General features: G+C 41.4%; 2 protein-coding genes across 3 annotated transcripts in view; one reads left to right on the top strand and one right to left on the bottom strand.

Annotated features, from left to right (window-relative positions):
* Positions 1–7,141, top strand: part of raver2 (ribonucleoprotein, PTB-binding 2) — an 89,917-nt gene extending 82,776 nt beyond the window's left edge. The window contains 6 exon segments of the mRNA XM_013913398.1: positions 1,031–1,139; positions 1,610–1,791; positions 2,486–2,596; positions 3,488–3,589; positions 4,818–5,036; positions 6,521–7,141. Of these exon segments, the coding sequence (XP_013768852.1) occupies positions 1,031–1,139; positions 1,610–1,791; positions 2,486–2,596; positions 3,488–3,589; positions 4,818–5,036; positions 6,521–6,661 (864 nt within the window). The 3' untranslated portion in view covers positions 6,662–7,141.
* Positions 7,142–14,166: 7,025 nt separating this feature from the next.
* Positions 14,167–21,008, bottom strand: part of jak1 (Janus kinase 1) — a 29,726-nt gene continuing 22,884 nt past the window's right edge. For both annotated transcript variants that reach the window (XM_005743280.1, XM_005743279.1), the window contains exons 17-25: positions 19,786–19,937; positions 19,471–19,621; positions 18,586–18,674; positions 18,040–18,232; positions 17,637–17,761; positions 17,378–17,550; positions 16,671–16,788; positions 16,125–16,235; positions 14,167–15,381 (exon numbers count right to left, since the gene is read on the bottom strand). In XM_005743280.1, the coding sequence (XP_005743337.1) occupies positions 15,241–15,381; positions 16,125–16,235; positions 16,671–16,788; positions 17,378–17,550; positions 17,637–17,761; positions 18,040–18,232; positions 18,586–18,674; positions 19,471–19,621; positions 19,786–19,937 (1,253 nt within the window). In that variant the 3' untranslated portion in view covers positions 14,167–15,240. The remainder of the gene's footprint in view (positions 15,382–16,124; positions 16,236–16,670; positions 16,789–17,377; positions 17,551–17,636; positions 17,762–18,039; positions 18,233–18,585; positions 18,675–19,470; positions 19,622–19,785; positions 19,938–21,008) is intronic.

The following is a 21,008-nucleotide window of genomic DNA, read 5'->3' on the forward strand; positions in this document are numbered from 1 at the left end:
ATGTGTGCTTTTAAAAAGATATCGAGATGGCGACAGTCAAAATGCTCACAAAGCATTTGATGATGTCCCCTTGGCTACGTCCATCATTTATATACAGTCTTAACATTTCAAAATGTGTAAATTGACAGACTCACAAACCAGGCAGCATTACCTGGCCCTCGTTGTCAGTATTACATAATTGTCGCCTGATCAAATGTTTGGTGGAAGTTTCTAGAGATATTGGTGTAATTCTTGAATTTCTATATTTATGTGTACGTTGCTGCACAAATTAATATTTGAACTCCAACTGTGATGCAAGTTGTTGATATTTTCCGTGAAACCGATCTGTAACTTAGCTCTAGAAATGCTTGTTATGGTCCTAACTCCTTCTACCCTTCAGTCTCTCTGTCTCTTGGGGGGAGGGAGTATTTATTCCTGATTAGTGTTGTCTGCTTTTAACCTCAACACACAATATCAAGGGAGCTTTTTGAATAAACAGCCTCAGTCCCTTGAGCGCTTTACCTTTGGAAAATGCCTGTAATGCAACCTGTACCCACCTGCCTGTTTTCTTTCTAAAACACCTCCCTAAATCTCCTAGACTCGGCCAGGATTAAATACAGTACGACTACACTAACATCATTATCTCTTATAAGTCTGTGTACAGAAATAATCACAGTGCCGAGGTTCTTAGGGGACACGATTCCAGTCCCAGTACTGTCTTCTCTGAAGTCCCTTTAATAGAGAGAAAGTGTAATTACTAGAGAGGACAATCCTCGCAGGTTTCCACCATCACTTTAGCTCTTCAGTAGCTCACAAAAATCAGCTTTAGAGCCTCATGTAAAGTTTGTATAATCAGTATTTTTTAGAATTTGTGTAGCACAGTATTTTTCATTAAATCCACAATGTGATACAGGCTGTTTGGAATAAAGATGAAGCAAAGTAGCTGTAATTGCCTTCAAACACCTCTAAAAACTAAAACCTGATTTTTATTTGCAGTTCCTGTTGGTGGCAGTGTGAATAATACGTTTTATATTCACCTGTCTCTCTTTAGGTAAACAGTGGACAGAGTTCTTTGTTGGGCGATCCTCCTAAAGAAGTCAGGCTGCCTTCTAATCCTTACCTAAACCTGGCAAGTGTAATGCCAGGAGTAGTTCTGCAAGGTGAGCACACGATCGCACAACAACCATAAAGCTTTCGCTCCAGAGTTCACATCCTGGCTTTTGCAGCACTTAAAAGCATTTTGTGCTCATTTATTAGTCAAGCTTTTTTATTCAAGAAGAGCAATTCAGGTCAGCCGGTGATCAATTCTACCACCTCTGTTAATCAGATCAGTTTTAAACACTAAAATGAATAAAATCAGTTGGAAACCTCATATCAGACACGTACGAAGTGTCCAAGAGCATCTCAATCATGAACAACATGAAACAGGTTCTAGATTATAATTGTCTCTATTTACTGAATTGTCTCTAATTCTTCCAATATTTAACTTATTGTGTAGAGGTGTGGGGAAATATTATAAAAAGGGTTAGGGTTAGGGTTAAATTACAAAAAAGGGCAGTTTGTGTAACCCACATCATTATGATTATTAACACATCATTTGTCATCCATTCTCCCTTCTACTCTTCCATAGGCTCAGTGGGGAGCAAAGCCCAGGGAGGACAACCCAGCGCTGCAGTTTACAACAGCTCAGTCGCTCCTGTGGTCTCCCAGGGCTCCGGCTCCTACTCCCACAGTGCAGCAGCTACGACCGCTGCCCCGTACACCACAGATTCCTCCACTGACTACAGCCAGTACAACCAAGCATACACACAGGTGCTGCCCTACAACACATGCACGTGTGCACACACACACACACAAATATGAATGCTGAATTTTGGGGTCTGTACATTCAGTTAGTGTGAACAGGCATTACTGGGCCTCAAATATGCTATTGATGCATGTGTTGCTGAGTAGATGGATGGATACACAAAGCGCGGCTGGATGGGTGCAACAGAGACAGGATGAGCTGTAACTAGGGGAGGCAGGGTGGTGGAAGAGATGGGAATGGGTATGGATATTTGGACAGACAGAATGAGAGTGGATTTGGCAGTGAGCACTGCGTGTCTCCATCTGTCCCTGCTCTCCTTCTCACGCCTAACACTCCACTCAGAACAAGTCCCAAAGCCCTTCTACTCCTTGTTTGTCATCTTTCTTTCTCTTTCTTTTTTGCGCTTCTTCCTCCTCCAGCAGTAGGTGACATATCTGATGCTCGCAGCAAGTACCAAACCCCATTTGAAATGTTAATTACACTCTACTCATCCAAACAAATGAGTCATGATTAGATAACCAATAAAACGGTCGGTTTAATTTGTCTGGAAAGACAAAGACAGAGGAACAAAACGCTGGAGAGCAGGAACAATACTTAATGAGACTCATAAAATTTAAAGGTGGCAAAGAAAAAAAAAAAAAACAATCACGCAAAGACAAGAAAGCACTGTTCATGCTTGGTAATGTGTGTGTGTCGTAGGAGGCCATGCAGCAGTGGTACCAGCACTATCAGGCGGCACAAGCCCACAGCTACAGCACTGCCGCGCCACAGGACAGCACGGCCGCAGACTACAGCAAGGAGCACACTCAGGTGGCAAACACACACCTGTTTGTGACCGTGTGGGATTTGTGCCACGTGTTGTTTTTTGTTTGATCCATGTATTTCCATGTAAATGTATTTCCTTCATTTCTTCATCCTCGCATCAGAGTCCGGCCCACTTAAGTTTGCTGTAAATGTGTTCTTTGTGCAAGCAACTTAAAATATTTTGCAACTAACAAAAAGTAGCTGCAGTGCTAAAAAATAAAATGAAAGGAACACTTTTCAATCAGTGTAGCATCAGGTCAGTTAAACTTCTGGGATATTGATCTGGTCAGTCGCAGAGGGGGTTGTTAATCAGTTTCAGCTGCTTTAGTGTTAATGAAATTAACAACAGGTGCACTGGAGGAGCAACAATGAGACAACTAACAAAACAGGAATTGTTTTACAGCTGGAGGTCACTCACAGTCTTTCCCTCCTCATCTTTTCTGACTGTTTGACACTAGTTTTGTATTTGGCTAGGCTCAGTGTCGCTGCTGTTAGCGTGAGGTGATACCTGGACCCTGCAGAGTTTGCACGTGTAGTCCAACTCCTCCAGGATGGCATATGGGCAGAAGGTTTTCTGTGTCTCCCAGCACAGTCTTAAGAACATGAAGGAGATTCCAGAGACAAGGCCCTTAACACGGACAACCTAAGTCTACTGGCCGCTGCCATTTTTTCACTTTTTAAAAAAAAAAATTTTTTTGTTCTGAATTCAGCCCTCTGTAGGGTCAATATTTTCATTTCCATCACATCCTTTTATTCCTAACACGTTATCCAGCATGATTTTTTTTCCCTTTGAGATCTAATTTGTTCCTTTGAAAATTAAAGTGTTCCTTTAATTTTTTTGAGCAGTGTAAAAAAACCACAACAAAACTACAATGGATGTGAAATCTTGTTTTCTAGACTCCAGCTGTGTCCACCTATGGAGATTACAGTTCCTACATGCAGGCAGTCACTCAATACTACTCCCAGCCAGCAACAGCCAATCAGGGCTACGCCAGCAAGGTAAACACACTCACACACACACACACTATAAACTCTTTGAAACACACATGGCTCCCTTGACCAGGTGTTATCCCTCAACTAGCTGCTTGGAAAAGAAGAGAAAACAAAATCCTGTGCACAAGCACACACACACACACACACACACACACACACACACACACACACACAGCCTCCGTACCCATTCACTTCAGTTATCATGCATGTATCAGCAAAGCTAACGAACCCAGCGTGTCCCAGGAATAAGCATTTTTACACAAGTTATTCATTTGTCTTCTTAAATTAGTTAGAACATACAAATTTAGATTGTCCGTGACCATACGGACACACACACACACACATACACACAGATACAAAGTGAAGCTCTTGAAAAATCCAAGCAGCTTCCTATCCTGCAGACAGAGTGTAAGCTATCTACACGCACTGGCACTAACATGAAGTTCATCCGCATGTTTATTTGGAGAGGTTGACCTCTCGGCGACACCGATACCCTGTTAGAGGGAACGCATCACTCTGCACCCAGCAGCTGATGCCAGCCATCTCCACACACAATGAGCAGCCAAATCCAGGCTTATCTGCTGCTGCTGGAGGATGTGAGCATATGTGCATTACCTGTGGGGGGGACATAGATCAGTTTCACGTTGTGATGAATCGGGGACTCGCCTCCCTTTTGGGGACTAAAAGTCTCTTTGAGGGAAATCATAAATGCTTTTTGGTGGAATAATTAGAGTAAGGCTCCAGGATGAATAAGTATAAGGCAAAAGTAATGTCCTCTGACGTAATGGAAACACGACTGCATGTTTTCTTAGAAGATGATGTCATAGATCTTATTGCACAGCTGGCTTGGACCCTGGCGTCCTGAGCTCGTGGAAATTTTGATAACTCTGCCTGAGAAATCCTTCGTATCATTTGACAAAGGCGTTACATTGAGCTGTGTATATGTCGGCATGAGTATTTTGATTTGGGATTGTTGCCTCGGAGAGTAAGCCCCTGTGACGGGAAGCCGGTTGAATGAGCCTACCTGATGTGCCTCATAACAGACACTAGAGGGCAGAAAAGCGAACATGAATAAAACACTTTTGTCAATTATTTTCTCATGTTATGAGATTCTGTCAGCACCTAAACAGTAACACGGCAACAAAAAAGAGACCATTTTCCTTGGTGTCCTGAGTATACCTTTGAATCGTATCAATAAATAAGCTACTACTATTTGTTTCTGTGTTTCCTGTAGGAGGTGGAGGTGTGTAAGCCTCTGGGAGTGTCTCTGCACGCGGTCAGTAATGGCGCGGCTCCTCCCCCGGCCGTCCTACCTGCCGCCGCCGTGCTCCCAGCTTACAGCACGCTGCCCTTAATGCCGGGCTTCCTCGGGGCACCGCACCCATCTGCGGCCGCACCGAACCCTGTCACACACGCACACACCGCTGCTGCGGACTGGAACACCTATTACTATGTAAGTAAAGAACAATCCATGATCCCGTATGAGACACGAAACACATTTTTTTGTCTCCATTCTTTTAGGGTTTTTTCCTCCTTCCTTTTCATTTCTTTTTGAAATCATGACACACTCGTCTTGGGCCAAATAACAACAATTCAACATTTCATATTGCAGCTAAGTGAAATGTTGAATTGTTGTTTCCTCCACAGCTTCTGATATTAGAGCGCTGCACTCGTTGTTGACAGTGGGGATCTGGGAGGAGGGGGTTGCTGCTCATCCTGCTGAATTGAAAAGTGATATATTGTGCTAACCTTTTCTGTATGCCTTTATGTGTAGTAGGGCAATTGTTGCTAGTACAAGAAATGTGTGTAGAGATTATTGTCTGTACTGCAGGAGTATTTTTCTGTGGTTAGCTTTAAAAAAAGAGTTGCTGAGGGTGCGACTGCTTTACAATAAAAGCAGAGAAATTGCTGGGATGCTATGCTCCCTGCATAGATGTTTCAAATTAAAAGCTGCTATACTGGGTCAAACGTTAGGATCCGTTCCTTTCCTTGTAGGCCTTTTAATGTGAAAGAAGAACAGGAAATAGGCACTTTAGACTGAAACAAACACAAAAACAGTGACTAAAAACAATAAAGCTGAGCTCCAGGCAGCAGTGTGACGTGTACAGATTGATGTCAGTGCTGCCAGTGATTTGAATACCAGTTCTCATTTGAAGGTCTGTGCTGGTCTGCATTAGCTGCAAGTAGCTCCACACGTTTCTGCTTTCAAACAGTGCAGTGTTATAAAGGCTGCTTGCTAAAAATTTATTTCCTCTTTTTTCTCTCAACCAAGTCAACCAGTAGACTAGCATTCAGTGCAGCTTTTATTTATGTTTTTCCCTGCATAGTTGAAGGCCGTTAAAGCCACTCAAGGAGACACGGAGGTGGAAGAGATTCACAGAGCGAGAGAGAGTGCACAGTGACGTAAACAGACCGGGGCCAGACGTCTGAGCTAAGCGTCATCTCCTCAAAGATTTGCATTTGTTTGTGCTACTACACACAAATGCATGCAAATTCAGGATTTTTGCTTATTCGTCAAAATTGCACAAACCTGTGTCTTTGTCACCGACCTTCTATGTTAGTTGATCATTTCAGTAATTTAGGGTTAATCTCCTGCAGATCGTTAGCAAGGCTGCACTTGTTTTAGTAAGATGCAGAAAACAATGTTTAGTGACCACAGAAACTTATAGTAGTGGACAACCGAAGTCCCGAGATGAATTAAATTAATAAAACAATATTTTTTGGTAAAATGGTCTGAAACCAAGAGTAATATTCCCGGGATAAACAATAAACCCTTTCATGATCATAAAAAAAGATTTCCTTAGTATTTGAAAATGAAATATATGGTTTTTATCTGTGACTTTCCAACTATAAGTGTTTTCATACACGTCCAGGTCAAACATCCATAATCCCTCCTCACCTCTGCCTCCCGTTCTCTTCTTGTTTCTAACCCATCAGAACCAGACGAGGGGCCATAAGAGGGAGTATCCTCAGCTGGCAGTGCAGGAAGTTACAGCATCCGATGCGGCCTACATCGGGCAGCACTCGCAAGGCCTGGGGGGGCAGTACGCTGACTACTTTAAGAGGAAGAGGCTCTAGTTTGAACCGAACCACCTTGAAGCCTAAAAGCTTAGGGGAGGGAAGCGCAAACAGCTGGATGTCTGCTGGATGTCACAGCTCCCTCTAGTGGCCTTTCTGTGGCTGCCATTTTGCAGTCCTACAAAAGTCAGTGTTGAGTTTGAAAGATTTAGGTTTGCAGATGGCTCGAGTGAAATGAAGCCATAGTGCTCTTTGATCTTGGCACGTATGTACACACACGCACACACACATATATATACACACAGTGTTATTTTTGTCCTGTTCAAGCCTTAACTCTTTAACTTAAGCTGTTGTTTCACAGTCAGTGTGTTAACTGTACTTAACTACTATTATCTTGTACAATTTTTCTAATATATCATGTAAATTGAAGTATATTGCATCTGTATGTACAAGCAGCTTTTGTATTTGCAAGCAGGGCGGCCCGCCGTCTGCCCCTGAAACTGTCTTAGGACTGGCCATGCAGCTGGCTACCCCCCCCCCCATCCCAGTCTCCCTTTTTTTTTTCAAAAGACTGAACGTGTCTGATGTCGCACACTCGCCCTTTGATTTGTCAGCCAGTCTGACATCTTTTTGTTCTCGCTTCCCTCTTTTTTCTCTTTTCTTTTTATTAGACCAGGTTACTCTTTAAACCCCCCCACCCCCGAGAATTAGAGTACGTGTGTGTGCGTATTTATGCGCGTGTGTGTGTGCCACTCTGCTGTATCTGTAGGAAATGTCAGCCATTTCAATCCCAAGGTTTGGGAGCACATCAGGAAAAAAAGGGCCTAAACCAATCAAAGCCCTTAATTTAAAGCTTCCCTCAATGAATGGACTTTTCTTACAATGACTGGATGGATAATAAAAGGCTGGTGTAAATAGTGCAGTGTAATACAGAATATATAAAGCCATGTGTAACAGACAATATCACATACAATGGATGTTTCTGAGCTCCTCTGCGAGCCTGTTGTACAACATGAATGAAGGTAAAACCTTTTAGTGTCTGATTTGTTTTGTTTATACCTATACTGTTATATATTTGTAATATAATAATATTACAAGGCAATTCAAGAAATTTACTAATCAAAGCAGGTTCCGAGTGTGTTTGCTTTTGCGAATAAAGTTGTACTCAAATCGCTGTTAAAAAACATGTGCTGTTGCTTCTCTCGTGAGTAGCAAATCTTAGCTGGATGAAATGATCAACTGATGGCTGGCAGTGGTGAAACAGCTTCAGGATCACCTTTAAAAAACAATATAAGCGGTTTGTTTTTAGCCAAAAACAAAAGCATTTAGTCATTACTGAGAGATTTAACTGGCAGTGACATTTGAAAGTCATTTTGGATACATTTGCATGGTGTGCATATTGCATAAGTCGCTGTTATAATAAAACAGTAAGATTGTATGCTGTATAAGATGGTCTGTACGGTTTTCAGCGCTTTTCTTTTTCTTTTTTTTGCACACGAGATGCTACTAACATGCTGCTTTGCATGTGAGTTTCTGCACTTTAATTTCATGCTTATAGGGAGGGTCTTTTTTATGTGTGTGTTTTGGGGTAAATTATCAAAGTGGACCTATTCTGCTCATTACCACCATTGACAATCTTGGACTCTGCTAGAGTAGCTTTGCATGATTTACAGGCTTACACTGGGCTTCATCCCCTGACTGAAACAAGACCACGCCCCCTCTTTAGATCGACTTTATTCTGATTGGTCCTCAAAAACAAAATACCTCATTATTTGAAAATGTGTTCATATTTCATATGAGCACACACTATTGTCACAGCATAGATGCTGTATGTGATGAAGAAAACCATAGTAGGTCCACTTTAATGTGCATTTTTCTGCCGGTGAGATATTTGTGGCACAGGAAGTATCCAGGCAATTTGTGCAGTGTTCATTACAGAGGAGAGGTTTTACTTTTTATTCATAATTTTAGGATTCATTGGATTTTAGGTTTGTGCATGCGGCCCTCTGTGTCTAACAAACTGGCAATAACTAAGGTTCCCACTTCTCCTGCTGGAAGGTTGAATGTAGAACTTGTGCAGAAGTTTGCAGTGTAAACACTTTTGCCGTTCACGCAGCGCAAAGTGAGACTTTTCTCCTCTTTCCTGTCTGTCTTCACGTTCTGCTCAAAATCGATTTTTAAAAAAATTAATATTCCTGTGCAAAAAAATACATATGTTGTTATTGCAGCCACACCGAAAAACACACGCTCCCAACTAGTGTGAACACCAGTGACTGGTGATATATAATGTTCACACACTCGTTTAGTCCAAGTAATCTGGTGTGAGTTTGCTGCCGCCTGTGTGACGGGTGTGCTGAATGTCAGGATTGTTCTTACAGTGGGGGAAAAAAAACCAACGGTGAATTAAGGGCAATAAACACGCAAGCTCACCTTCCTGTTTTCCGTTCCGTCTTTGTCTGCTTTCTGTGGTTTGCAATAAATGGACTCTCACGTGCTCCGTGATGTCGCAGGTCTTCAGATTACAGTGAAGTCAGTGAAAACTGTCGCACAACTTCCCCATCTCACAGCTCCGCCCCATTTTATCGGACCGCCTCTTTTCTTCTTCTTATTTTTATTTTATTAGCCATTTAAAGGCTACGAAACTTTAAGATGGGCCAAAACATTCCCCTAAACCTCTCTTTGAAGTTCATTTTGAGAACATGGGTGCAACCCTGAATACAGCAGCAGCTTTATATACCTGCACAAACTGAAAAGTCACCAGGCAGAAATCTTGTGACTAAAGCTGGGACTCAAAACACCTCTCATGGAGCCTAATCATCATCCAAATGATTAAAGTGCCCTTATTCTGCTCATACCTCCACGTTGTTGATCTTGGACTCTAGAGTAGCTTTGCATGATTCTCAGCTTACACTAGGCTTCATCCACGGACTTAAAAACTCTACCCTCCCTTCTGATTGGCCGGTTCTGGGAAACAAAAGGTGTACACGTGGAGAGCTGCGTGGCGCAGAGGTGGAGGAGTAGAGCAGTTGAAACCATGTGAGCATTCTCACACCATCTGTCCCAGTACCTCCCCGTTACATACCTGTACATTTAAAAGCACAGCAGCAATATAAATTTGCACATTAGATAAATTCATTATCTGCTGAGCTGTTCTCGTAGACTGCTCGTTTGTTAGAAATTAAGGAGAGTGAACCTCATTTGGCCCATGAAGTCTGTGTCAGCAGTCAAATCAGCTTTCACGAGACCCTTTCAAGCACTTCTTTTAATAGATTACTTTCCGACCTGCTGTACTGTGCTTTGCTCGGGTCTCCTGCGAATCAGCTCAAAGTGCTTCAGTAGATTTTATGGCGATGTGGTCGTCTGGACTAGTTGGCTGTGCGGCCTGTCTCGGGGCCACAGTTTGATTTGCTTCCCAGCACAGAGTGCTTTAAAATAAAATGAAATAAAGGCAGCCAGCTGGACTCCAGCTCTGCTCTTATTCTTTTTTTGTTAGGTGACAGCTCTCACCTTCACCTCCTTTAAGTAAGAAGCGCCCGTCTATGTGTGTGTTATGAGCAGGGCCTTTTGTAGATGAACAGCTGAGGCAGCAGACTTTAAAATGCACTGTTTGCTTTTCTGCTTTCCTGTCTGTCTGTCTGTCCAGTCTGGATCCTCTTACTAAAGTCAGTGACGCCTGAATTATTTTAGTGGTTTTTCATCAGTTGTGTCATCTTTTTTATCTGCATAGTGTCGTTACTATGTACAATATTGCAGAACGTCTGAAAACTGTGGACTAAATCCATTCGATTTCATAAAGCTTGGATCTTTTAGACCTCGTTTTCTATCACAGAAGTACCTATAAACGAAGTACATGTTTATTTATTTATAAAACTTCCCAGAAAATGTTTTCAAATTCAGGAGGGAATTGTCTAAATAGTTTGGAACTCAGCCCCCAATAATCTAAGTGAAGAAATGAGATTCAGTGCAGTACCATTGTTTGAATGTGCTGGTTAATTAAGACTTGGCAGTAATTCTATTCTTCTTCTCATATTTCAGGGTTAGCCATGTTAGCCGGTGTAACATTAAACAGGTGGCATTGTTGAGCTAACACACCCCGCTATCCTTCTCTGCCCAGATCACACAGACCTTGTCCTTCCACTATTCAAGCTGTTATTCGTCAGCCACTGGGGATAAACAGAGCAAACGTCTTCTGTAAGAAGTGTTTTTAGTTATTGATTACATTTGCATCTAATAGAAGTGTGCAGAGGCCCCTTTAGACTAAGCACAGAAGTGAGAGAAAGCACAACAATGAAGTTAAACATGCAAAAACACAAAGGTTACAAGAGAAATTGTTAAAGTCCCAGGATCTTTAAAGGGCACTAATAAGGAGCAGTGCTACAAGGCCCATCAGGCTCACAAACTGTAAATAAAAGATGGGCCTTTGAAAAGTCGACCTGCATTTTTTAAAATCTTCATGGCCAGCAGGGGGCGACTCCTCTGGTTTAAGAAAACGATCCTACTTTTTGCTCTTGAGGTCTCACTGTCTTGTTTCAGGTCGTCTTCAGTGTGTGTATTTTAGTAAAGTGTGATTCTATTTTTTTAGTGACAAGAAAAAACTGGATATGATTGCAGCTTCACTAAACTGTGAAAGCTATCCCACAAAACGGCATCCATTTTTGTTTGCTTAATATAGAGTGTACAGTTGTTCCTCTTCCCTGTCTTCACCTGTCTGCGCAGGTCAAAGAGTCCATCCTGTGTGCTGGTGTCTGTTTTTGTAGCGCTGCACCTGTTTGTTTTGGGATGTCTAGATTTAGGCTTTTTCCCTTTTTTCCTCGCTCTCTGTTTTGTCCTTTGGGGCTGCTACAGAAACAGCTACACCATCCTCACTTCAAGCCCAGACTTATTTTTATTTTTTTAGCTCTTCCTTCGCTTCTGCTTTGTTCATGAACATCGCACATCTACCAATAGCAGATATGCATCGTTAAACTGTGTTTGCCACAGCTTCCAAACTTCCATTTGTCATCCCTTCAGTAAATACCTCCCTTGTTTCGAAGCTTTCTTAACGTTCCTGAATTTGCACATTATGAGTTGAGCCGGCGGGGTGAATTTAGCTGGCGCTGTGTACGCGCTTATGGGGCTGGAGCTCTCTAAAAATGGGCTTCTGGCAGCTAATGGGAGTAAGGAGAGACGGGCTGAAAGAAAGAGAGCGATGGATAAACAACTCCAGCTGCCTTCAGCTACTCAGCCTGCAGGAATATCTTTTTCTTTTTTTTAGATTTTGTCTCCTTGCTCAGTGAAGTGTTTCTGTCTGCCAGACTCCTGCATGTTGCATGTACCTGTAGAGCTGTCACACACACACACACACACATACTCATACTCCAGCACACTGGAAAATGTCTCCTCTCATTTGGTAGAGTATGAGTATTAGATGGACTCTCGAACACCATTTCCCCCCTTCGCTCTGGCACAGTTCTTCTGTTTAGAGCTGAATCTCGATGAAGACATAATAAGACATTCATATAATTAGGCGTGTTATTTTATCGCCTGTAGAGTGAATCATCCAGCCTCCTCAACAAACCCAGACAGCAGCCTTAACTGTGGACTCAGAGACGTAACTTGGACATGACTGAATACTCAGTAGCCTTCAGCCTTCAAACAGAAAGTAGAAACCGTGACACGTCTGGCAGTTTCACACAGCTGAAGATGATACACTGCAATGAATGCAGTCTGTGTCTGTGTAAACACATACACCAGGGGGTGCTGTGGTGCTGGCTCTGTTCAATTAACTTTTATTTATACAAATAGTGCTTTATATTAAGGTAAAGACCCTACAACAATCACATGACCCCATATAAGCAAGAGCTTTGGCAACAGTGGGAAGGAAAAACTCCCCTTTAACAGGAAGGAAAACAGGACAAAAGGCACATTGTTAATACTTAATGATTTGTGCTAACAGTAGGATTTTTGGGGAGAATTACAGGCTTTTGGTTTCACTGTGAACCAAACCTTTGCATTCTGGAGAGTTTTTAATTTGTGCATTCAAATGCTTGGTGCAGTGTAGTAACTCAACATTTGCCTCCCATCACAACCTACAGGTCAAGATTCACTGGTGTCACTTCTCTTTTCTCTATGTTGTTAAAAAAAGAAAGAACCTGTGTTGCAATATTATAATCTTCCTCCCAACATTCACAGTACAAATAGTATTTTTAAGGCTTTCACTAATGTTGAGTTCCAGTTCCCTTTTTTTTGTTATTGATTATTGTTATATGGGTTTGATAAGATAAAGGGCAGTTTCTTTATTTTCTGTGCCTCTCTGTACCACCAGCTACATGTGACGGCCTCCTGACGATTGTACATGTGAACTAAAGGATGCTCTCCAGTCTTGTGTTGCGTGGTTGATTTTTAGACTTTAGAGCTCTGGATAAACTATGTGCAAATGCAACTTTAACAAAAAAAAAAAAGAGTTGTTAATAGACATGAAAAAAGAGTCGGGCTGATTGTCTGAGAGCTCCGTTTCCATTAGAATAGAAAATGTTGTGTCTTGTGCAGTTTAGCTGAATTGTGATTTATTTGTTTGTAGAATTTGCACAAACACAGCCAAATCCACAATTTTCTTTCTTTCTTTCTGTTCTTGTGTAAACCGAGCTCCCTCTCAGCATCGGTGCGATGCCTCTGTACTCAATATGTATCCTGCGTATTACACAAGACCAGCGTTGATGCTGGACTTTGCAATAGTGAATGACTGCGTGTGTGTGTTGATCACAAAGCTTTGCAATACTAAAGTATTTCTGAGGGTTTTTTTCTAACACATTTTAATGGCTGTAGATGAATCTAGAATTTGCTGTTGCTTATTGCTTTGTAAACAGCTTCTGCTTTTTAAGTATGTGGAGTTTATTTTGTTTTGTTTTTTTCTGACCTGAAATATACATTAGATTTTGCAAAAATTTTATATCACACTTACATTGATATTGTTTTACTGTGAATAAGGTCTTTCTAGAGCAATCTTAGCATGCCTACTTGCAAACTGTAATGTACAGAACCAGCTGTTTTCAGAAGGTGATGATACTGAATTTGGACTGACAGACAAAACACGACACAAACATTGATTTTATTTATTTTTTCATGGTGTATTTATGGATCATTTTAAATTCCATAAGTCATACTTACATCTTTTTTTTTTGAAAAATATATATTTCTTTTCTCTTATTTAGAGCAGAAGGAATTGTCTTTTACATTCCTAAATAAAATGTGGGCTGAAGCACATCCCTCTCCTGTTGTTGTCGCCTTTATGTAGACTCTGTTTCTGGGGTTGTTATACATGACTGAGCGCAAAGTTTCTGACTGCATATCTAAAGCCCTCTGCTCAAATGATACAACATACACATGGATAAATGCACGTATACACTGGAAAATGCACAGACGACATGAGTGTTGGAGAAATTATACTTTTTTAGCAAATTGGGGGGGGAAAAGGCATGCACACAATGTATAAAATCACCACTGTTGCTTTTGTTACATCATCTAAACTTCCTTCACAGACAATCCACAGTAGTGAGAATTGGCTCTAAAATGAGTCTATGTATTTGATATATAATATTTGTGGTTCAGACTAAAAGCCCCATAACATCAGAGAAAAGGAAAAGTATAGTTGTACTGCCCTCAAGTGCCTCTCGCAAGTATTGTACTCACAAATAACAGTCGACTGTTAAGATATAACCGATCCATCCGTTACATCGAAAGAACACAAAAAATAACAGATTTTCTGTTCTTGTGCAAACGCAGTTGCACAAGACCATTTTTTCAAATGGTCCACAAAATTCCCAAAAGATTTTGTTTAATTTTTTTGTTAATCAGGAAAAAAACGTGAAATTACAAGTAAGAACTGATGGTTTTTAACCGTGCAAATATTTAATCTGTAAAACAGTCACAACAGTGGGGTGGAAGGAAAAATGCTGACCGACTACTGGCTCTAATGACATGCCACTTTTCTGTGACTGCATGTGCACATCACGAACAGCAAATCCAGATGTTTATCACACATAATTCCTAGGCTCAAATCTGGCAAGTTTCTCCCAAAAAGAGGAGTCCATAAAACAAAACAGCAGTGGCACAAAACTCTGAAGCCACAGCTTGGATATCTGTGGTTATGTTCCATCTTCTTTATCCCATCCATCCATCCATCCACGTGAGGTTTTCTAGCGTGATTTTGCCAGCTATCCATCCCAAATAAGGCTGTGATGTAACCATTAAATGCAGGCATAAAAGAGTCCCTTCCTTGACCTTTTTAAAAAAATCTTTCCATTGTCCATCATCAAGAGTCCTGCATAATTCGAAGGTCTTTGGGCCACAAGACAGTGCAAATCGTTTATAATATTCAAGACAGCTGGAAGTAAGCGATCAGGTCATGTAGTATACAAGAGGGCTAAAATATTTTTCTAATACTCTTAATTGAAAACACAAAATCTGAATATATGTGAAATAAAAACCTTAAAAAATATAGCAGACTATGGCATGGTAGTTAAAAGTTTAAACGTGAGTATGAAGGAGCGTGACTTTACAATAAAGCTGCACAAGCAGATGCTGATCTGAAGGAGGGGCGGGGGTCAGGATCTCCATTTGCATCCAGACTGGCAAGCAAAGTCAGCTTCACTGCAAGCGCCTCAGAAAGTTGGTTGGCTGTTTTGTTGCTGCTGCTGCTGTTGGGCGAGCTGTTGAGCGGTGGTGAGCTCCTCGATCAGGCGCTTGAAGGTGATCCTCCTCTCGGGTGACTGCTCCCAGCATCTTCGCATCAGCTCATACACCTGTCAGGGAAAAAGAAACGGCAATCAAAAGAAGTTTTGTTAAAAATTAAAAATCTAACAAAACTGCAGCAGCTCTGACTCGCTACACTTTTACATCTGATGCTGTCAGGTTTCCTTGGACGGCTTCTTAAATGCCTGCAACCTCAGTGTGACCTGACAGCATGTTAAAACGCACTGAATCATTTTCATTTAACATAAAACCAAAGATTACAATTAAAATTGTTCACTATTTAGTTCTGCTTAAATAGGTTAGGAAAGAAATGAGTGCCCCTTTACTGAAGTATGCCATAAAAGCACAGTGAAGATACTGCTATGATTAGCAATATTTCAGGAAGTCAATCCACATCTCGTGTAAATCAGACATTTCTACAGAAACCGACATCAGCAGTTTCTGTAGAAATGTCTGAAAAAGATATCTAAAAGCAGCATCGGTGGTTAACGGTTCTTCTTTAAAGAGCGAAGTTATGAAAGAAACACAGTTTGTGAGCGAAAAACTGGTGATTGCAGTAAAAATGACTGGATTACGAGTAAGAACGTCTCAATTTTGTACCCAGCAATGCACAGATGAATGTCAACTATTTAAGGTAAAAAACTCCCAATGAATGAATACAACGCATTAAGAGGCCCATATTTACCTTCTCTTGAAGCCTACTGTGGCTGTTGTTTTTCTTTCAATATGCTGTATTTGGATTTGTGTAAATAAAAACAAAAAAAGCCAAATCATTACCGCAGGTAATACTTACAGAGTCAGGACAGTCTTTAGGACACGGCAGCCTCTTTCCTTCTTGCAACACCTTCACCAATCGGATGATAGTCATCTGACCATGAGTTTTACCAATCATTTCAAGGAAGCACTGAGGGTAAGGACAAGGGGAGATTACAAAAGGAAAATACGCTACACTTTCTCTACTTTCATTTAGATGTGGGCCATAGAAATACAACTTTAGTCATAGCAGTGTTGAACATGCGCACTCTGTGTTGCAGGTTTAATGGCTTTTATTTTCTTCAGTCTTTCTAATCTGTGCAGGTTTATTAGTTAGTGCTTCTGGTAGCAGCAAAAAGCCTGATGTAAAAAGATGTTAATGATAAAATGAGCTCTTAGCACTGGCTCGAGCTACTTTGGAAAGCTCACAGTGGAGTCTATCATCTGCCACTCTGGCCAAAGACCAACACCATCTGCTACATACAAATATGTGTGTGCCGTTTACTTTACACGACTGGCACAGTATGTGTACTTAATGCAGAGTCGCAGATAGGAAATATTAGTAATGAAAGTGCTGCACACTTACATTCATCGGGCCCTTGGCAGAGTCGCAGTAAGTGAGGAGTTCATACATCGTCACCCCAAAGGACCAAACGTCTGAAGCGAGGTAAAACTTACAGAGAGTCAGACACTCGGGAGCATACCTGAAACACAAAAAGCATAAAGGCTCAGTCACTGTGACAGTTCCTTCTTCATCCTTCCACTATACTGAGAGGTTACTTAGCAACATATAGTGTCCTCAACTGTATGTTAACAGCAGAGCTAAATCTAACACTTGTGTCGCTGTGGGACCGTCACAGGGTTACGAAACCTGAGAGGCGCAGACCCGGCCCAAACAGCACCTAAGCATGGCTTGTGCCAACGGATGTGACGTCACTTTTGGTGACGTGTGTGCACAACAGTAATAGTTCACCACTATTAAACACTGTTTTCTTGTTATTTGTTATCTTATTTAAAAAATAATAATTAAAGCTGCTTTAGAGATTAATGTCCTCATAGAATAAAACAACTCGGACTGACATAGTGTGCATTTTTCTGTCATTTTAGTGCAAACACATGAGGCTTAATTATCTGCCAGCTGACACCAGAGTCAATATATTGCTAGAAAAAAAGAGCCCTTATGTGCCTTTTTTATATTACTCCTATCAATCTGTTTCATTTACCATCTGACACCCCGCCCCACCACACACACAGGTTTTCAGCTATTATCTCTTTGTTGTCCTCTTGACTTACCAGAAAACAGGGCTGTCATTCTCGTCCTTGACTGTGTAATAACCTTCGTTATCTTTGATGCTCTTCGTGAGGCCAAAGTCACCAATCTTCACAGTCGTCTCGTTCTCCATCAGCACGTTTCGGGCAGCCAGGTCACGGTGGATGTAATTTTGAGATCCCAAATAGTCCATTCCCTAAAATGAATTAAACACAGTGTCATGTTTCATCAGGTTCAGAGTGACCAAAAGGAATTGAAGGAACTGAAGAGAAGGTGCATTACCTTGCATATCTGCACAGAGTAGCTGAGCAAGGTGGGGATGCTGATCCTGGCTCTGTTTCTGGGCAGATACTCCTTCAAGCTGCCCAGTGGAAGATACTCCATGATCAGCTTAATAGCCTGACCACCTATAGATTCATCAAAACATGCAGTCAGACTTTGTGTATACATGATATTATATTTATTTATTCTGATCTTCGAAAAACTGAAACACTTGTTGCTGGTCTGAAGGTTTACTCCAGAATCTATTTATGGTCTTCAACAACAAGTATGTCCTCGCTCAATTTATAGAGTCAAACTAAAAGTTAATTTCTAATATTCGGTTATGTCAGTTTCTCTCTCAAAAACTAACTTTAAAAACACATTCAAAATCTTCAATATCATCATCATGCAGTGGACAGAATACCTTCTTCTTGGGAAATGCCCTTATATTTGACTATGTTTTCATGGTAGAGATCCTTCAGGATGTCGATCTCTCTGGAGAGGTTGTTGCTCTGCTCTTCTCGGTTCTCGGGCTTCAGCGACTTCACAGCCACCATCTCGCCCGTTCGGTCCCCCCTAGGGTCGTAGCGGCATAGCTCCACCTTACCAAAGTGACCCTGCACGAGAAACATGAAACAAATTTTAAGTACTGAACAGCAGACAAACAACTACATGGGAAACTTCATCCATTGGCTCGTTTAGTTCATCTAGTTCTGTTATGCTCAGATCACAGGGAAGCTCTGAAGGTCCTAGGGATAGATGGAGGCAGATGACCTGCTGTGGTGACCCCTAAAAAGAGGGGCCACTGCAATATATATATTTATATATACCTGTAAGCTTACACCCACTAGACTTATATTTAATAAAGCCATTTTTCATGTCTGGTTTTTTGTGCGTCAGTCTAATTACTAACAAAATGAATCCTATGATTGGCTCAATACGAATGAAGCTAGACACAGCAGCACTGTACCTCTCCCAGATCTCTGATCTTCCTGAGAAATCTCTTTTCAAACATGGTGGGGTCAACATCTGGTGTTGGCTGGGGTTTGATAGAAGGGTCTGAAAGAACAAAAAGAGGCAAATTCATTAGGCACACTGAGTACAGCACGTCTCTCCCACAGCACATGCACGCTTGTGTCATAGGAAGTCCATTGTGGTCGACAGTGTCGACGTTTTCACTAGAACTCTGTGTGGTTATGTAATTACCTGTTTACTCATGTTTCCACAGAAATGGCTACTTCTGGCAGGACAATACATCACTCAGGCAAAACCTTTTACGTGTCATCATTTTGAATATTTACCTAATTCTAACCAAAAATTCAAACAAACAAACAATACTCACAAACAGTGAGAACTATAGTAGCTTGAAATATTTTTGTCCCTTAGGGTTTCATTATATGATAAAACTGGCCTGAGTAAAATGGGTTGCAGTATCCAATTGTAACCAGCAGGTGGAAGAAGAGAGTATAATATCCTGCCATGGGGCCCATTTGAGGGGCTGATCTCTGACAATGCACCCAGTGAACTTCCTCAAGAACCTCTGAGTAGTGTAAACAAGTCTGTTCACAGCCTGCTACTCCATGAGATAGAAAGCATGCTTCACATTCAGGTACCATGCTGATATTTAAAAAGCAAAACAAACAAAAAAAGATCACAATGTTTTAACTTGTACTTCACTTGTTTTGTAGTCTTATGCAGTGTTATTGGCTTAAATTAAACATTTTTCAACTCTGAGCATCTAGAACGAATAAAAGCTGGACACAGAAATCTAATGCTGCTCAGGTTTCATATGTGCAGCCTCTTTATTAAGTGTAAAAACTGGTTTTATATGATGTGCAGACATACTCAGACATACTTTTTTCTATGAGCTGATCCATCTCTCTGACAATAGCCCTGAAGAAAGGTCTCTTCTTGGGGTCATAGTTCATGCAGTGGGTCATAAGTTCAGCTAGCTCTGTGCAGTCCGGGGTGGCCAGTTGGCACTCTGTTTCATAAAATCTCTCCTTCTGCTCAGAACAGACATGAAAACACGTATGAACAAGGTGCTGCATGAAAACTGACCTGTCGATACGGATGGACAGAGATGGTTAAAAACAAAACAAAAAAAAAACAGAAAGAAACCGAGGGACACTTGGTTGGATGATCATCAGTGCTTGTGTGTGCTCTTTACCTCTGTAAGCTTCTTGTCTTTGAGGGGAACCTCGCCATCATAGCAGATCTCCCACAGAGTAGTACCAAATCCCCATTTGTCAGCTGCGACACCCAGTGACGAGGCATTCCTCACACACTCTGGAGCGATCCACGGGATACGATGCACACACTCTGCACAAAGTGGACACAAACAAACTCCACTTTGTTTAAAAGTTGCACTTGCAGTTTCAAGTTTCATGAAGTAAAAGCAAAAAAGAAACCGTGAACAACATGTTTTTACTTAATTATCAAATCATGTTATCATCCTCAGGCTCTAACGTCACCAGTTTGTTCTTGATAAACGGCTAAAACCCCCAAAACATATGCATGTGTGTGTGAGTGTGTATGTGTGTGTGTGTGTGTGGACTTTTCACACTGTAAAAGACATCTCAGGGCAGGTTATGCACCTACACACTCACGATGCCCCAATTTCAAAGAAAAAAAATTAATTACAGTCTAGCTCTGACAAGCCAGCTGGCAGGTAGCCGACACAAAATGTTAAATTGCTGCTTGAAGTAAATTAAAAAAAAAAGGCTTTTTATTGGCCGGCTCGGCTTTGACTGGAAGACGGGCTAAATGATTGGCTGACCTCCACTAGATAGATAGATGAGCAGTGTAAGTACTAAGAGGTCAAGAAGGAAAGAAACGGCGGGGGAGCCGAACAGATATCTGAGCGGGAAATTACATAATTTGGGGGGGGGGGGGGAGACAATGGATTAGAGGGTTTTGAGCAAAGTGATCTGAAATTGCTGGGAAGCACTGAAGACTGCTCCCAGTGGGTTTCTGAGCACTTTATCCATTATGTTCAATCAAATCCATGTACAAGAACATCGATGTCTAACTGGAAAACCAGTTGATCAGTAAAGTGATGGAGACATGGGGGAAAAAACGGTAAAGTTCCGGGAACAAATGGTGAGGGAGGAGCCTTCCCAGGAGAATATGGCAGTGGGCATTTGTGCAGAAACAGTTCTAACTGTTCTGTGGTTTATACAAGCGCATTGGGTCATCACACAACTTATAACTCTTGCAGAAAAGCAGAAACATAAGCCATTTGAAAGTAGACATATCCTAGTTGCGCTGTCTTCTCTGATCCAATACCTAGCCTTAAATTATGGTCAGCTACCTGTGCTTCATCAGAAATATGTTCATTTTGTATCTTTTCTATGTTGAGTGGAAAGAAAATGAGGGCACGACAGAAGCAAA

The sequence above is a fragment of the Pundamilia nyererei genome, unplaced genomic scaffold (assembly GCF_000239375.1).
Source record: "Pundamilia nyererei isolate P.nyererei 1_Seehausen unplaced genomic scaffold, PunNye1.0 scaffold00130, whole genome shotgun sequence".
Taxonomy (NCBI): Eukaryota; Metazoa; Chordata; class Actinopteri; order Cichliformes; family Cichlidae; genus Pundamilia; species Pundamilia nyererei.